Genomic DNA, 16,945 nt, shown 5'->3' on the forward strand with positions numbered 1-16,945 from the left:
GCTCTCAGTTAGTTGACTCTGTGCACGCAATTTATATAATTGCACGATAATTTAGCCTCAGTTAAAAAACAATTATTCAAACAGATGTGCTTATATCAAAGAGAGTGAGAGCTCCAACATTGGTCTGACACAGCCCGGCAGACTAAGACAACAGACGGCACTTCCATTGCCCTCTGTTCTGTCAGATGAAAGAGGACCCGAAGCGCAGCCGCAGTTGGAGTTTTGGTTGCAGTTGCAGTTGCAGTTGCAATCTTCTTGACAGCTCCTCAAACACACATAGATACTCAGATATAACGAGGGTGATGAGATTTGTGTGGTACTCAAGCATGTGCTCGAATGATGACGAGCTCTCCCTAGTTTTGTTGTGATCCGGCCGGAGACAATACTGTCAACATAATAAATTATATGGAAGACCTACAAAATATAGCTCATGGCTCAGTTCTAATCGACGATACTTAATTCAATTAGACTATATTTGCGAATTTCCAACTATTATAGTTATATATATAATAGTTATAACAGTAAAAACCTCAATTCATTTAAAATTAGCATGCTCTTTATTTTAGCCGATTTTTGGCGATTTTCCTATACAACACATTCATAATAAAGATAATCACAAATGCTATTAGCGAAATGAGGGATAGTTCGGACAGGACTTTTACGGATTATAGCTAGGTCAGAAATAAATCCCATCTGCTGAGGAAATAAAACAGTTTTGACAAATGTTCGCCTAGCTTCCTATATTTTCGTGACTTGACTTTGGATGCTTAGGCTATGGTCTTTATTTTTATCATCTAATCAACTGACTATATATATATATCTGAATTTGAAGATACAAATGTTCTTAGTCATTCAATGAATCTCTTCCATTGTATACGGTGTATTCGGTACCAAGGACTACCGCAGCAATCTCAGCTCGGGGCAATCCAGGAATCTGCATCGTTCAGCTCAGCACAGCTAACGTTTCTTCGTATAATAAGTTAATATATAAATGTAACTACAAGAAACCATTTCGATATTTAGCTTACCAAGCTTTGTGTGTTACTCCACTATTTCTTAATCTGTTTCTTCACGATTATGTATACAAGAATATTCTTCGAAAGACTGCAATAAGCGTAAATACAGCCACAAAAACCAATAGCCAAATATTCTGATCAATGCTAGTGGCTTTGTTGGACGTCTTATTTTTAACGAAATCTTGCAATATGCCTGGAAAGATCATCCCCGTATAATCATCGACAAATGCTGGTTTTGTCCTCGGAGTCAATGTATTGTTGCTCCCTTCCCCAGCCAAGCAACTTAGAAACAAATCGCCGGTGAACGCAAACGTATTATCAATGCATTCGATAGAAGGTTGGTAAAAGTCAAAGGTACGTTGATATCCATCTTGGTAGATGCAGCTAATTGTTTTGATATTGACAACATCGACTCCAATACAGGGATCAAATAGATCCACGCCAAAAATGATCAAAAATATACTTGGAGCGTAACTTAATCTGTACATGGTATAACGATCGTTTCTCGAAATGTCAAATGCCGAATACTTTTCCTCAAGCACTCGCGTATAAGTTCCAGTGCAAATCTTAAGCCATTCTGATGCGATGACGCCTGGACAATGATTTAGGGCACCTGGGATATGCATTACAGCTAATTTTGTCGTATACGATTTCCAAAAGGGAATGTAAGCCTGGCGACCTGTTTATCGATGTGTAGCACTTCATCAAATATCTACATGAGTGAATTTGACATTTGAAACTTGGGTTAGACTAACAGATGAAATGAATTACTGTTCGATATGTGTTCATATTTCCATGACTGGAATTGTGAAATATGACTGCACTTAAGTGTGTATCTGACCTTTATTATGGTCAACCCGTCAGAAAAAGCACCCCGATTAGAAATTGGAAATGTATAGAAACCCGATTGATGAGTTGATTAACATTTGTTTACAAACTAAGCTCTTTTTATTTTGTGCCACCTGTGAATGTGATAAACAAAAACGAGCAAAACGTTATCGAATACATTATGAAAAAAGAGCAAAAACAAAATAAATAAATAAATAAAAATAATAAAAGAAGCAAACTAAGCAGAGTAGACACTGTGATTCCCAAACACAAGTCAAATTGAACACAGAGCGAAACCCTACCCTCAGACCGGTTCTTAAAGGCGGCCTAAATCGGTTAATTAGAATAAAGTTTGAGTCACACTTCCAGTTCTCAGCCGATGTTCTGTATAAAACGGGCCAACGCTCGAGGCGGACACGCACATTTCAAAGTAGATTCGTTTGAGATCGGACCCACACACAATGCGAGCTGTTAGTGTTTTCCTCGTGGTGATAATCGCACTCTTTGGCGTGCTGGAGGCGCTGCCGCAGTTCGGTTACGGCGGATACGGCGGCTTTGGAGGTTATCCCGGCTTTGGGGGCTTTGGCGGCGGCTATCCTGGCTATGGCGGCTTCAGAGGCGGCTATCCCGGCTATGGCGGCTACGGCGGTGGCGCCAGCAGTGCCAGTGCCTCTGCCTCAGCAGCGTCCACCGGTGGCGGCTTCGGTGGCTTCTACGGCCGCTAGATTTCTTCAAGTTAACTCCAGTTTATTGTAATTTAAGCCTGCTAAATAAAGTGAATTTTAGACTAAAGCAACTGTCTCGACTGCTAATTTTTATTGAACTAAGCAAAGTGAACGAAGTTGAAGCTTAAAATCGAACTGATTTGGTTTTGATCTCATAAGGGACTATCCACAGTTTGGCAATGGGTATCCAGGCTAAGTCGCAGATCTCGTGATTCATTAAACCGATTATCAAAGCGTGCTCTGGCTCGATGCAATGCACCCGTCCAAGCGCTATTGAATAGTTTTTTTCTGGGTATTAAATGTACATATATAAATATTAAGTTTACTCAAATCCGCTTGCCATAATTTTGGTTCATGCTGCAGCTCAAACAATACTTTAATGCTCGTACATAAGGCAAAGGGTATATTGGATTTTATACACTAGTTTGCTCTACCTGCTTAGAGCTTTTATAGATAAATATAGAAAAAGTGAGCATAAGTGATCTTAATACATTCTTTGTAAAATTGGTTAGTTTGAAAGCGAGTTGAGATTAACTACTTTTCTACTTGATTTTTTGTCTTTCGCATTTTTGTGGCTGTCTGGCACAAGTTTTTACTCTTGGATGCTTTCTTTTAGGCATCGGCATTGCTGTCGTGGCTTGGAATGGAATTCCATCATAAGTTCGTGTCAAGTTTTGCACTTGAAAACAAAACAGCCAGTGTGAGTGTGTGGGAGTGTATGTGTGAGTGCATTTAGTAAGCAACTTTTCATGAACAATCTGCAAACATATTTAAAGCGAGAGAAAAAAATAGAGAAGTTTCGCAACAGCCGCCGACGGCCAAGATGAACTTTCACTTTGCCCCACTTTCGTTTCACGCCAAGAGGGGGAAATACAACAATAAGGAGCACAACGAGCCGAAGACGTGTGAGCACTTGCCGAAAGGAGTGCAGCATTATCCCTGCAGCCTGCATCTGGCCTGCTTTTGCTGGGCTTTGTGTTTTGGCCAGGTTCCAACTGGGCTTGTAATATGGCAAATAGATTTGCCATTTCTGCTTCATATTTTCGTCTTTATTCCCTTCTTTCGTTTTCTTTTTGGTTGTCTGCAAGCAGTTTGAACAGTTGAATGGACTCAACTGTTGTGTCTTATGCAAACTTATGCAGCAGGGGACTTTTTATTGATGCCCGGCTGCAGAGACGCAAGTTTGGTTCAACGACTTTGGCGGCGTCATTAAAACTTTTTGGCCTGTCATCTCTTATTGCCGTGGCCGGCCAAAAGTTTATCCGTGTCCAGGACATGCACACACACACACACACACACACACACACACACATGTACGTAACGCATTCACTGCCATATTGTTATTTTGGAATTTATGTGGCGGACAGGGCAAAATGCAAGTCAAGCTATTCAGAATTCTCTTACGCTGCAGTGAAGACCACATCCAGCTAGAGACCTTTCCGCCCAGCTGTATGCCAGTGAAAGCCGCGCGTTGGCCATTGAGGGCCGTCAGGTCGCTCATTGTATTGGCCAGCATTCTTGGCTTTCACATTCAAGTGGCAGCAGCTCCAAGCTCGCCTTTCAAAATTTTATAAAATGAGTAGTCAGTAGTCAGAAGCAAGTGCGAACCGGGAGTGCCAATGCATGCCCGAAGAGAACTGTCAACTTTGACGCCAAGATAAGTTAAGTTAAGCTCATGCTAAAGGAGCATTTTAATTTACTCTTATTATCAGCAAAAAGTAACTTATAATAAGTATTCTATTGAAAACCATATTCACACTAATGCTCATGTCAGGAATACATATATACATTTCTAGTTGGCAAATAGTAAAAAATTAAGTTTTCTCTCACGCATTTTTTATGAAAAAAAAAAAATAATAATAATAAAATAAAATAAACACCTAACTAGTAAAAAATAATAAATATCTTAGTTGAAAAGCTAACTTCTGTTGTATATTATTTATATACTTATACTAAATATAATACATATTATAGATTTGTATTAAAAATTTATATGATATAAGCAAATATTCCATATAATATTTTATATAGAAATAAAATATGTATATTTCGATTGTAGAAATTATTTATTATAATTACTTAATATTTATCTAATGAATATATATACCTTATTGAGCCACTCTCAATGCGTCCAGGGTATCGCCGCGTATGTGTCCTTTCAGCATTTTATGCTGCCTGACTCCGCAGCTCTGGGCGCAGTGCCAATAAGAAACCCCAACTAATGATGACTGCCTGGCCAGGGACAAAAGTCAGGACAGGGACAGAGACAGCCACTAAGCTCTCCCGGAGGCGTGGCTCCGTTCAGAGCAGACTGAAATTTAAAGGCGGATTCAGTTCAGCCGGCTCAATATTCATCTAGACGCCATGCACGCACTTGCCTGTCAGCGCACGTCATGAACATCAATTTTTGGGATTGATAAGATGTTGGGCGATATTTTTGAATAACGAGCGGAGCGGGAGGCGACAAGCAAAGGGTGGAGCGGCCAGTGCATGAGTGTACATGGGGCCTACAAACAGTTCGCCTAAAATATGTCAATCGGAATGTAAATCATTGCGTAATTTGCATTTTGAGCATTTGCTTCAATTGAATGATGCCGACTTTGTTGTTGTTGTTGTGGTTGTTGTTATTGTGGTTGTTGTTGTTGTTGCTGTTGTTGTTTCTGTTTCTGTTGCTGGCAACACGTGAATTATGGCGGCAATTTTGACAATTGCCAAGCTCCGGGCCACGCCTACCACCCAACAGCACCGTATCCGGTACGTGCATGTGTGTCTCTGTGTGTGTGTGTGTGCATTGTATAACTTGCGCTCTCTTCACGTGCACATAAATCGTACTCGTTGTTATCCAACATAATTGTGTTGACATGTGGATGCTAATTTAAATGGATTTTACTACAATTTCAATGCCTTGCCATTCAGTTAAGTACGCTCCTGCTCAATGCTATCGAGAGATGTGATATGTTTAAGCAGCTTCACACATTGAATCATTAAATCAGTGTGAAAAGAAAGTTATAATACTGCAAACAACAACAGCACAACATGTATACATATGTACATATGTCAGTATAAACTAAGAATGAACTAATTTGTTATCATAGCTGCCAGTGATGCCAATTCGGCTTTTTCCCCATTAGGCAACGTCTTTCTATTTCTTATAGATGATATATTTATTGTGACCATACTTTTCACACCGATTTTATGTCATTCCATTTTTGACATTTATAAAACTTTTTTTCGAGACCCTGCATAGTTGGCAACACCACTAGCTCCTGGCTCCAGAGCAACTTCGAAATAAACCAGTTGCTCGCAAGCTAACTTGCTCTTAATATTCTTAACGGAATTCTAACGAAACTTGCTCTTTGCCATGATTAAATCTATATGCGAACCCATATAACTTGTATGACGTCATGCTATTGAGATAGTCGTGTCTAAACACTCACAATAATAATTTTTTTGATAGATATTTAATGATGATATTTCTTGAATATCTATTATCTATTAATGGAAGCATAGTACTTCAGAATACCTAATTGAATTTGAAAAATAATAATATTATATTCTCAAATAATATTATAGATAATATTATATATTAACTTTCACAAACTATAGCCGAGGAGCACAGTTTTTGAACTTAAGTTTAAGATAATTTGTGTATCTATACATATTTTCAAAATAAACAAAATTTTTTTTCAGAAGTAAAGTAACTGATGTAATTACTATGTTTTAAAGCTGTTCCTATTTCAAATGCGATCACGGTAAGTCAAAACCGAGGTTCATCATTATATTTAGACTTTATCAAATCTCAAGCTGTAAGCCACTATAACTACATCTTAAATCGAGACTTATTTATTCCTTATTCTATTTCCCTTTAAGCTTATCAGATTCCTATGCGGGCTGAGGATATTATCTGTTCAGCCTACGTCAGTTGTTGTTGAAAGTCAGATTAGATACAAGCTGATTGGGATGCGTAAAGCTATGATGTGCTTATGACTTCAGTGACTATAGAACCGCGTTCCATAGGTTCATTCCACATAGGGAAAAATGGAGATTATTATAGCCTTGTAAGTGGTAGATTTGGTGTTCAAATCAAAAGAGCTACTTTCCAGAAATATACGCCAAAAAAAGTTAAGAAGACTTTAAAACAGATTTAAACAGATTCGACACGTTCGATAAGCAAAGGAATTAGATTTGCAAAAGAAATTTGTTGTGAAAATTATGTTATGATTTATTTTATCTGGTTTTATTTATACAACATCGTGGCTCACCTGTGTCTCAGTCCAATATGCATATAGACATATGGGCGTTTGTATGTATCTGTTTATGTCTATGCATAGTATGTAAATAAGTTTATATGCGTATGTGTGTGTGTTTGTGTGTGAGCTTAACACAACTTTTCGCACGTACATGCTGAGCAGATGTGCATACGCCAAAAAGTATGCAACAGCAAAACGTGATTTCGTTCTAAAATTTCAACGCTTTGCCGCTGTCAAAGGAGAATTTATTTGCGGAACGCATTCATTTGGAAATTATCGAGCAGGAAATTATTGGCCCCTGCAGCGCTCCTGTACCTCTATTAGGTTCCCCTCACTATGCTCGATGCAACAAATAAAATCAAAACTATATGTATTTGTCGCGGCGCGACGTGAGCGTAGAATTTCCACAATAGTAATTTCTTAGCATTTCCCTCATTTCACTCCCAGCAGTAAAAAAAAAAAAAAAAAAAGAAAAAAGATAAACGGTGAAACAGGCAATAGGTCACAAGTTCACTCAAATCAAGCAAATAGCAGGAGCGTTAAGGGTCATTGTGAATCCTTAAGCGCATTGAATATGACCTGTTGTGCCCTTTATAATGAAAGAGCTTTGCATATTGATTTAACGATGGAGAACGTTGCGATCGGGCGCTCTCAACTGCATAATACTCGTTCACAATCTCTGTCAGACAGTTGACGTTTGCCAACTTTCTCTGATAAGTGTCAACAGAGATTTAAAAACAAAAATAAGTATTCCGTGCTATAGAAATGCTAAAAAGATATAACATCGTTAACATAGGACAAGAAAGTCCAAGTCGAGACAGCGTAATTAAGAAATCCGATTTAGCTATGACTTTTCCCTTCTACATCTAATCGTGGGTTTGTATGTAACTGTCTCCCTGTCTACCTACGTGGCGCCGGGATTAACATTTGGGCGCGACTTAGGTTGTGAGTGAATGTCGCCCTATATAAAGGGCAGCAGCTGGTTGGGGTCGTGCAGGGAAGTAAACTGAAGTGAAGTGTATGATCGTTCAACTATTCATTAAGGACTGGAAAGAATACTTGGAGGAAATACTTAATGGAAATACTTAAAGTGAATACTAAACGGAAATACTTACAAGAAATAACTAGAGGAAATAGTTTCAGAAAATACTTTGTGGAAGAACTTCGATGAAATACTTAGAGAAAATATTTAGAGTAAGTACTAAGAGTTAATACTAAAGGGGACTACATAGAGCAATTATTTCTAGGGAATACTTGTAAAGAAATACTTTAAGGAAATACTTAAAGGAACTTCTTGAATATAGGAAGTACTTATAGAAAAAGGATATAGCGATCAAATAGTCAAATAAGCTAAGCAACAATATTTTAATCTGAACAATATTATGATCTTTATAATACTACAAACATTATCACATTAATTGCACCACAGTTGCGGAATTCTTAATTTATAACTAGCTTGCATTTTCATATTTCACTATTGGGAACATCATATAATATACAAGGAGATGTAGAGGTTTGAAAATAAGCTTAACAATAGTTATAAATATATATGTTCAGCAATATATTCACTATGTTTTCCTTCAGAACGGATCAGACCAGACTAAACCAACTGTTCGAGAAATACATGAATATAAATACATACACATATAAACTCAGTACTGATAAAGAAATTCAAACAAATGATTAACTTTCAATGTAGATACAATTTTTTTGTTTTTTTAACAATTAATCATCAAATAAGAGAGTAGTCCCCTTTTGATCATTTGCACGCTTTTAAGCGATTCAATATGACCGGAAAATGTGAACCAATTGATACCCTTTCCTTTTTCGGTATTATTATATTTGAATATTCACAAAAAAAACTTAATTTTCAGATCACCAAAATATATTAACCTCGCGTGGCAATTCTCGTACCACCATTCTTCCGGTTAAAGCTACTGCACAGTTTTTCTCATACTTATCGTTATCCCGATTGCGTGCTGTAAAGTTATGGCCAAGATGTCTAGTCAATGAGTACCCAGCATCTCCAGAATATTGACCCAGCTCTGGCAAAACATACAAGTTATCCTCATTGCCGACGAGGAATAGATTGTACATACTTCAGTTGACAATGGAAGTTTTCCATGACGATAAGCAGTTCCTGGTCCATCTCTTTGGTCAAAAGATGCTGCTGTCCTATGAAGAACTCAGCATTAACATTGCCAAACCCGTTCTTATAGTCTTTCCAATAACGAAAGAAATTAACGCTTCCATCCTCAAGGTTCAGGATGAGTGTCCAAATGCCATTTTGTATATGCTCCTCACATCTGACGCTGTAGTCCGGAATAACAATCTGATAAATTCCACTAGAACGACTCACTGCCGTTGCTTTGGCACAGTCATTCGGAAACTGAGAAGGCAGCCAGTTGGTTGACATCAATTTATCAAATTTTGCTGTAAGCTCGGCAAATTAACTTCTGCGCTCAAGTCTTAAAACATATACAAATGTTCACATACATACATATGTATATATAAACCAAGATTGAAACAAAATCAATTTGAAATGTTCATACTTCAGCGCTTCGAGCTGCGTTTGCAGCTTCATTCCATTCGAGTCCTTAATTGCAAAATGTATTTCTTTTCGATTACCATATTTAATTGATAAATTTCCAAATTCGGAATACATTGTCCATTGGCATCCTCGCACGTGGCAATTGATATGTACATACATACTTATGTAAATATAAATATTGTGCAAATATTAATTGGCCGCATATTTGCAGCTAGTTCTCAATGATGATAACTTCACAACTGAAATATTTGATCATTTCGAGAGCTCTATAACAGATCCCAACGCTTATAAGCATGAATATTAATCAGCTTGAAAAGTTTACGTTGTTCTTAAAAATACTCTCAGGCAGACGTACATATTCTCTTGCCTTTCAATGCACTAGCCACAATTAAAATAAACAGATTAGGATTTTATGATCGTGTTTACACTTTTTGATATATTTTACAGGTAGCTCAACTTCCTATGAAACTCTTTACTAACTGTGCCCTGTATAAAAGGCCTAAATCTAGCCTTCTTAACGTAGTCGCTTTGTGGAATCCAAACTATAAACACATAGGTTAAAATGGAAAGTCCACTAGCATTTATGCAGTTAGAAACAAGCTGCGTTATACTGTTCATACTCGGGCTTACCATAATTCAGTATCTTTTCAATTGTTGGCCAGTTGAGGATAATGGATTGATCACTCATACGCCAATTTTGGTTGCCATTGCCTCTTATAACACAAAGTACTATTCGATCGAAAGATCATCCAGCTGGACCGATGCAGACCACGATGTGAGCTATGGTCAAGTATCTCGGACTCCTATTCACCACATACGTGGCTTGAAGTATCTAAACTTGGAGCAACGTGCTCTGATTATGTCAGGTGTCCGGCGACGACTTGATAAACAGTTCTAAACTAACTAATTTTAATGCTTTATTATTACATATTTTAATATTTTCTAATAAAATTAACTTTACATGCAAACTTTTAGTTTTTTTCTTTAATTAACATTTAATCAGGAACCATACAACACTTTATTGATAATGATATAGCTGATTGCCGTTAAGAATTTTGAATAGTTCAAACTCGAGCACGAAATTTACAGACTTATCGATATGCAAGGCACCAACCGATTAGCATGTTAACTTTAACATTTCTGTTATGGCAACAGCCTATTGCAGACGAAAATGTGACAAGTACGCAAAATATCCGTGTGTGAATGTATTTCAAATTGAAATACACAAATATATGCCTTATATTATAAATAATACTTATTTTATTATCGATGCAGAAAGCTCTACGACATTTGACAGTGAAGAATATACGATTCATGGCCAGCTTCGCACAAGTAATAAACCCAATGACTGGTCAAAACACATGGCAAGAGCGCGGTGATGATTACGATTATCATCAGGAGGTGGCGAATGCCGGCTTTGGTGATATGCTGCACGATTGGGAGCGCAACCAGAAGTATGATGCGGCTATACGCAAAACAATCGCAGGTATGCGTCGGGCTGGTAAAGAAGTTCATGTGCTGGACATAGGCACTGGAACTGGAATTCTAGCCATGATGGCGCTCCGTGCTGGTGCCGATACTGTGACAGCCTGTGAGGCATTCCTGCCTATGGCCAACTGTGCAGCACGTATTCTGGCAGCCAATGATGCCGATCATGTGCGGCTCATACGGAAACGGTCCACAGACATAGTCGTGGGCGTCGATATGCCTCACAGAGCTAATTTGCTGGTAGCTGAACTGCTAGACACGGAACTAATTGGCGAAGGTGCCATTGGAATTTACAATCATGCACACGAGGAGCTCTTAACTGACGATGCGCTGTGTATACCTGCGCGGGCGACGTGCTATGCTCAGGTGGCTCAATCGCCAATGGCGTCTCAATGGAACAGCCTAAAGATTCTACCCGATCTGGACGGCGACATACTGTTGCGACCGCCCACACAACTGATGCAATGCAGCGGCGAGGCTGCGCTCCACGATGTGCAGCTCTCCCAACTGCCGCCCCACTCATTTCACGTACTCTCAGAACCCGCTCAGATCTTCCACTTTGACTTCCAGCGCAAGCAGCCGCTCGAGCTAGCGCGAGAGAATGTCGTACGTATTCAGCTCAGCAGGCCGGGTAGCGTTGAATTGGTTTTCTATTGGTGGCAAATAGAGCTGGATGATGCCGGCGAACAACTGTTGAGCTGTGCGCCCTATTGGGCTCATCCGGAGCTGGAGCAATTGAAGGCAACTTGCACAGACAAACAGCGACCGCTTGCAAACATTGTTCCCTGGCGGGATCACTGGATGCAGGCCATCTACTACATACCTAAGCCTCTTCATCTTCATGATGCTGGCGAAGAGTTCTGGCTGCGATGCTACCATGATGAGTATTCGCTCTGGTTTGACGCACACAAAGAGCAGCCCGAAAAGCCAGCTCAAAGACACAGTTGCAGCTGTGATCTGCACATGACATACACCCGCAATCGCATCGGCCAGCTGAACCAAAGCATTAGGAACAAGCGCTACCTCGCCTACCTGGAACAGGCAGTAAAAGCAAAACCAGCTCACGTGCTGGTAATGGGCGATGGCTGCCTGCTCGGGCTTGCCAGTGCTGCCTTGGGCGCAGCCAGTGTGCACTGCCTGGAACCTCATCGCTTCTCGCGTCGCCTGCTCAAGTCAGTGGTCGAACACAATCAATTGAAAAACGTGAAGTTCTTGGATAGCCTAAAGCAGTTAGACCGCAAGGAGTTAGACACTATTACGCACATCTTTGCTGAGCCGTATTTTCTAAACTCTATTCTGCCATGGGATAACTTTTATTTTGGAACACTGCTGATGCAGCTGGAGCAGCTGCATGAGAAGCTACCTGCCAATGCAGAGATATCGCCGTGTGCAGCTCGCATTTTCGCGCTGCCCGTAGAGTTTCTGGATCTGCACAAGATACGTGCGCCTATCGTTAGCTGCGAAGGCTTTGACCTGAGGCTCTTCGACGACATGGTGCAGGTAAGAAAGATAAGAAATCGGTCATGGCAATTCCTTAACGCTCCCTTAACTTATTTTAGCGGTCTGCGGAACAAGCCTTGTCCCAGGTCGAGGCGCAACCGCTGTGGGAATATCCATGCCGAGCTCTGGCCCAGCCGCAGCAATTGCTCAGCGTTGATTTCGCCAACTTTGGCGTGGAGCAGAGCAACCACGGCAGCATAAAACTGACAGCGTGGGTAGCAAATATCATATAAGTCGCCCATACACTAATCTCTATTGTACTCTGCAGCGAGGGCAACTGCAATGGTATTGCGCTGTGGGTGGACTGGCAGCTGTCGCCCAATGAGAACCTCAAGTCAATAGTAAGCAGCGGACCCCTGGAACCTGTTGAGACCGGCGAGTACGTCAAGTGGGATATGTTTGTGCGTCAGGGCGTGCACTTTATCAACCAAACAACAGCAGAGCAACAATACCTGAATTGGAGCACCACGTTCAGGCCCTTGTTAGGGGAGCTAAATTTCAATTTTTCGCCAAGTGCGAATCGGGAAAAATGCGAATAAAAACAAACAAAAATATAGTACAGGAATTTAGACACGAGTTATGGTAATACACATCATTAATAGTTCTTAAGCCAGTGGTATCTCGTCCTCCATGCGGGTAAGAACAATATTGCGATTCATCTGATCATTGGGATTCTTCAATTTAATGCCATACTCTCCGCCCCTGAGCCGGGTGCGTAAGTCCAAGGCACGAATGTCAGTCATCAGCGCATGTTGTTTGTTTTCTAGATCCACATCGATGGCCTGCGCGTGATCCGAGAGCGCATTGAAGTTAGCCCTAGCATCATCGATCTTCTGTTTGAGAACTCTGCGTATTTCACGCAGTTTCTCCACCTCCTGGCAGAGCAGGTCGTGGGCACGATCCATGCACAGCTCCATGCCGCTACGCTGAGCACGATTTTCCAGACGCGTCTCGGCCAACTTAAGCGAATCGGACTTGTCGTTCAAAGCATCCTCCAGAGTCTTAATCTCGCATACAGCACTGTCCATTTCATCCTTCATCTTCAGCTTCTGCCACTCCAGCTCGTTGCGAGCCCGCTGGGTCTCGAAAATGCGCTTCCTAATGGTGTGCTCTGCACGGTCCTCCTGCGCGTGCAGCATGTTGCGAGCTTTTTCACGGCAAGCAAAGAGCGCCTCCCGTATGGAAGATGTATCAGCCAGTTCATCCTCGGCTAATTGCTTCATGTGCTTCACATGACTTAGCCAAGCGTCATATGAACAGGAGCTAACCATTATATACGAGCAGTTAAAGCATTGATTAAACCAGATTCTGTTATAATTCATACCTTTGGGGATTACGCAAGGGATCTGGCTTATAGGACAAGCTAGAAGAATAACGATCTAGCGCCAGTTGCAAAAAGTCCAGCTCCACCGCCTCAACTTTGTTCTCAATCTCCATGCCTATCTTGTAGCGAATTTCCTCCAGACGTGTCAGCTTCTCCCACGCCTTTTGGCATCGATCGGCCAGCAATCGCTGATTGTTCTCCAATACCATCAGTTCATTCTTGATCTCGTTGTCTGGCTCGTCGTACGTCATCTCCGAGCCCAAGCGACTGTCACGCATAGTGAGCACCTCACTTATGACTGAAATGGGGCCAGCCAACGCGTCCAGCTCACGCTCCGTCAATATTTTCTCGTCCTGCAGTAATTTAATCTCGAGCTCGATGCGATCAAACGTCTTGGATATGATGCTGCGCCAGCTATTCAGCTCGTCAATGCTGAAGAATAATTCAATAGTTACGATAAAAAATATAAATAGAATACCCTACTCGATGCTCACCGATCCCTCAGAGCCTCGTTCGTTTCATAGTTCGCCCACTCGCTCTCAATACGAGTCTCATTGCGCAGCGATCGAGCCGAATGCCTCAAAGCGAATGCCTCAGCACGTCGAGCATCTGCCACGGTTCGAAGACGACCCACGCGTGCATTCCAGTCAGCCAGCGAAAGATGCGGCACTGGTTTCTCCAAAGACGTCACCGATTGAAATGCCATCTTAAGTACACTGTATGTATTCCTTTCGAAATTTATTTATATCTATCTACTATAGTTTTTATTGAAACGAAATTCGTGTTCACAACTATAACTCACAACTGAAACTAATGGAATTTCTGTACTTCACAGCTAAAGGATTTTGTTTATGTCATGACTACTAGATCACCAAGGTATCAAGTTTTCAAGCTGCTAGGCAAGCATTAGAATCGATATAATATATAAACAAGTAGGAATTGAGGTTGGGCGCTACCGACCGCACAATGCTCACTACAGTCCAAAAACGTTCGATTCTTGATTGGTAAGGGATACAGGAATTTGCAATATATTAATATAATTTTTTCGGCTTCCCACTTCTCAATTGGGCGTAGATATATCCAGTATATCGTTATCATATATGTTTTGACAACTAGAGTATACATTTTTCAAATACGCCCCTTTCACTTCGTGAATGAGTATAAACAGTTGTTATTGATTAAATTTATCGGAACTTTAGCTATACAGGGGTTACGTTGCCATGAGGATCTTTGATCCATCGGTGTGTTACCAGGCAATATAACATTCTAGTTTGGGTTGTGTAGTATTTATTGAGTAGAAATTAGTCAAAGCATTACAAAAGTACAAGAGTTTTACGAGCGCATTCAAGGAACGGCCTCAATGTCGAATTTTCCGATTGTAAATCCCTTTGACAATGATTGTTCTTGATTAGTATAAGAGATAATTTATGATGATGTTAGCTGTCTAAACATATTAAATAAATGAGCTGCGATTCGGCTTGTTGACCCTTTCTTAGTCAGAGTATTGTCAACGCACACATTTACGTCTTGGGAATAATGTCCTGCGTATTTGTGATTTGAATATTATAATCAGTTTGGGCACACGGATTGATCACTTCCGTTCCCTTTTGCCTGTCCTTGAATGCTTGACGTATGGCAAGCGTCCGTTTGTCGGTCATTAGCGCATGATCTTTCTTTTCTAAATCCACAGTAAGTTTTTGTGTATGTTGGCCTAACAGATTGAAGTTAGCTCTAGTCTCATCCATTTTTTCCTGAAGACAACGTCGGATCTCGAGCTGTTTCTCCACCTCTACACAAAGCACGTCATAGGGCGTATCCAGGCAGAGTTCTGCATTGCGCCGCTGTGCACGATTCTCGAGGCGGGTCTCGGCCAGCTTTAAGCTGTTTGTCTTTTCCTGCAGCGAGTTTTCCAATTCCTCAATATCCTTCTGCGCAGCCTGCATACCGTCTTTCATCTTGGTCAGCTGGAACTCCAGCTCGTTGCGTGCCTGCTGCGTCTCGAATATGCGTTTTCGGATGATGAACTCTGTGCGCTCCTGTTGGGCTTGTAGTAGAGTAATTGCCTTCTGACGGCAAACGAAGAGCGATTCCCGCATTGCAGCTGTATCTGCCAGTTCGTTCTCGGCCATGCGCTTGATGCTCTTGGTATGATCCAACCAGCTCTGGTAAGAGTAAAAGCTGCAAAGAAGAGAGTAGGGAATTCGACTTAAGCTTTTAGAATTTCAAACAGTGCTTACTTTTTGGGCAAGCGCCTCGGATCCGGCTTATGGGATATATATGTTGAATTCGAATCTAGCTCTCGCTGCGCCCTATCCAAAAGGGCTGCCTCTGTTTTATCTTCAAGCTCAATGCTGATCTTGGTGCGTACATCAGCAAGCACGTTCATCTTCTCCCAAGCCGTCTTACAACACTTTGCCAACAATTCCTGATTGTTCTCCATGATGATCAGCTCGTTTTTTATCTCCGTATCGGGCTCATCGTACGTCATCTCGGAGCCGAGTCGACCATCTCGGCTGGAGATCATGTCGCTGATGACAGCGATGGGCTCAGCGAGCGCATCCAATTCGCGCTCGGTCAAAGTCTTCTCCAGCTGCAAAAGCTTGATCTCATTATCGATCCGTTCGGCCGACTTCGAAATGATTGCATACCAGTTATCCAGTTCGGCAATGCTGAAAACAGGAAATCTCAAGTTCTCGCCAGATTCGCAACATCTCGCTCCACTTACCGCTCAGTCATTGCTTGGTTCGAGTCATGAGTCGCCCATTTCTGCTCGATTTGCGTCTCGTTTTGCAATATGCGAGATGTTCTGCGTATGACCGCGGTATCTGCTAGTCGAGCATTGGCCACTCTGCTGAGACAGCCGACGCGGTACTTCCAGTCGGCCAGCGAGATGTGAGCCAGGGGCTTTTCCATAGTGACCACCGATTTGAACGACATCTTGGCGTATGTAACGTGTATCTGTGTTTAACAATTGATGTATCTTTTCATATAATCTAATGTAGATAGTTTGTGTATGATTGTGTTCCCTTTCATATGTTTTATATATTTTCTTATGTTTTGGTTTGATTTTGTTAGTGTTCTTTATGATGTCCGCGGCGGGAATGAATATTTTATATTTTTAAGCTACTCCTTGAACGAGTTTCTAAGTTTATTTATGCTGTGGCTACTAGATCAGTTAGTTATAGCTTGTCGACTATTGTTAATGGCAACGATAGCATATAAAACTGTTGCTAGGTTGAAGGCGAAGCATATTCTCAATACAA

The 16,945-nt window shown here is 41.1% G+C and overlaps 3 protein-coding genes, 1 long non-coding RNA gene and 1 pseudogene across 7 annotated transcripts; 1 reads left to right on the top strand and 4 right to left on the bottom strand.

Annotated features, from left to right (window-relative positions):
• Positions 1-713: 713 nt before the first annotated feature.
• On the bottom strand, positions 714-1,829 carry LOC149091191 (uncharacterized). The gene is made up of 2 exons (XR_016197118.1): positions 1,029-1,829; positions 714-966 (listed from the first exon to the last, which is right to left on the bottom strand). It is a non-coding gene; the product is annotated as an uncharacterized LOC149091191 (long non-coding RNA).
• A 6,708-nt stretch (positions 1,830-8,537) lies between these two features.
• On the bottom strand, positions 8,538-9,484 carry LOC149091192 (ficolin-1-like; annotated as a pseudogene). The gene is made up of 2 exons (XR_016197135.1): positions 9,372-9,484; positions 8,538-9,287 (listed from the first exon to the last, which is right to left on the bottom strand). The product of XR_016197135.1 is annotated as a ficolin-1-like (transcript).
• A 934-nt stretch (positions 9,485-10,418) lies between these two features.
• Positions 10,419-12,923, top strand: Art7 (arginine methyltransferase 7). Of its 3 annotated transcripts, none has more exons than XM_089262515.1 (4): positions 10,419-10,550; positions 10,646-12,358; positions 12,418-12,569; positions 12,627-12,923. In XM_089262515.1, the coding sequence occupies exons 2-4, from the start codon at positions 10,685-10,687 to the stop codon at positions 12,895-12,897; spliced, it is 2,097 nt and encodes a 698-aa protein (XP_089118641.1). In that variant the 5' UTR covers positions 10,419-10,550; positions 10,646-10,684; the 3' UTR covers positions 12,898-12,923. The 3 variants fall into 3 exon arrangements, with proteins under 3 accessions (XP_089118641.1, XP_089118640.1, XP_017961792.2); XM_089262514.1 differs by having other exon boundaries at positions 10,456-10,565; XM_018106303.3 differs by having other exon boundaries at positions 10,490-10,569.
• On the bottom strand, positions 12,913-14,531 carry LOC108654771 (tektin-2). The gene is made up of 3 exons (XM_018106308.3): positions 14,177-14,531; positions 13,683-14,114; positions 12,913-13,621 (listed from the first exon to the last, which is right to left on the bottom strand). The coding sequence occupies exons 1-3, from the start codon at positions 14,386-14,388 to the stop codon at positions 12,964-12,966; spliced, it is 1,302 nt and encodes a 433-aa protein (XP_017961797.1). The 5' UTR covers positions 14,389-14,531; the 3' UTR covers positions 12,913-12,963.
• Positions 14,532-14,952: 421 nt separating this feature from the next.
• Positions 14,953-16,808, bottom strand: LOC108654774 (tektin-B1). The gene is made up of 3 exons (XM_018106310.3): positions 16,408-16,808; positions 15,920-16,351; positions 14,953-15,860 (listed from the first exon to the last, which is right to left on the bottom strand). Exons 1-3 carry the CDS (start codon positions 16,617-16,619, stop codon positions 15,203-15,205), a joined length of 1,302 nt encoding a protein of 433 aa, XP_017961799.1. The 5' UTR covers positions 16,620-16,808; the 3' UTR covers positions 14,953-15,202.
• Between the last annotated feature and the right edge of the window lie 137 nt (positions 16,809-16,945).

Source organism: Drosophila navojoa, chromosome 5 (genome assembly GCF_054131105.1).
Source record: "Drosophila navojoa isolate 15081-1374.11 chromosome 5, UAZ_NAV_1.0, whole genome shotgun sequence".
NCBI classification, from domain to species: domain Eukaryota; kingdom Metazoa; phylum Arthropoda; class Insecta; order Diptera; family Drosophilidae; genus Drosophila; species Drosophila navojoa.

Excerpts from the sequence above, each read along its gene's own strand:
- Art7 (XM_018106303.3), top strand. The coding sequence starts at position 10,516 with ATGGCAACAGCCTATTGCAGACGAAAATGTGACAAGTACGCAAAATAT. Across the intron at positions 10,570-10,645 it reads AGTACGCAAAATATCCGTGT|AAAGCTCTACGACATTTGAC; the intron begins GTGAATGTATTT and ends TTATCGATGCAG. Across the intron at positions 12,359-12,417 it reads TCTTCGACGACATGGTGCAG|CGGTCTGCGGAACAAGCCTT; the intron begins GTAAGAAAGATA and ends AACTTATTTTAG.
- LOC108654771 (XM_018106308.3), bottom strand. The coding sequence starts at position 14,388 with ATGGCATTTCAATCGGTGACGTCTTTGGAGAAACCAGTGCCGCATCTT. Across the intron at positions 14,115-14,176 it reads AACGAGGCTCTGAGGGATCG|CATTGACGAGCTGAATAGCT; the intron begins GTGAGCATCGAG and ends ATTATTCTTCAG. Across the intron at positions 13,622-13,682 it reads CCCTTGCGTAATCCCCAAAG|CTCCTGTTCATATGACGCTT; the intron begins GTATGAATTATA and ends TATAATGGTTAG.
- LOC108654774 (XM_018106310.3), bottom strand. The coding sequence starts at position 16,619 with ATGTCGTTCAAATCGGTGGTCACTATGGAAAAGCCCCTGGCTCACATC. Across the intron at positions 16,352-16,407 it reads AACCAAGCAATGACTGAGCG|CATTGCCGAACTGGATAACT; the intron begins GTAAGTGGAGCG and ends TCCTGTTTTCAG. Across the intron at positions 15,861-15,919 it reads CCGAGGCGCTTGCCCAAAAA|CTTTTACTCTTACCAGAGCT; the intron begins GTAAGCACTGTT and ends TCTTCTTTGCAG.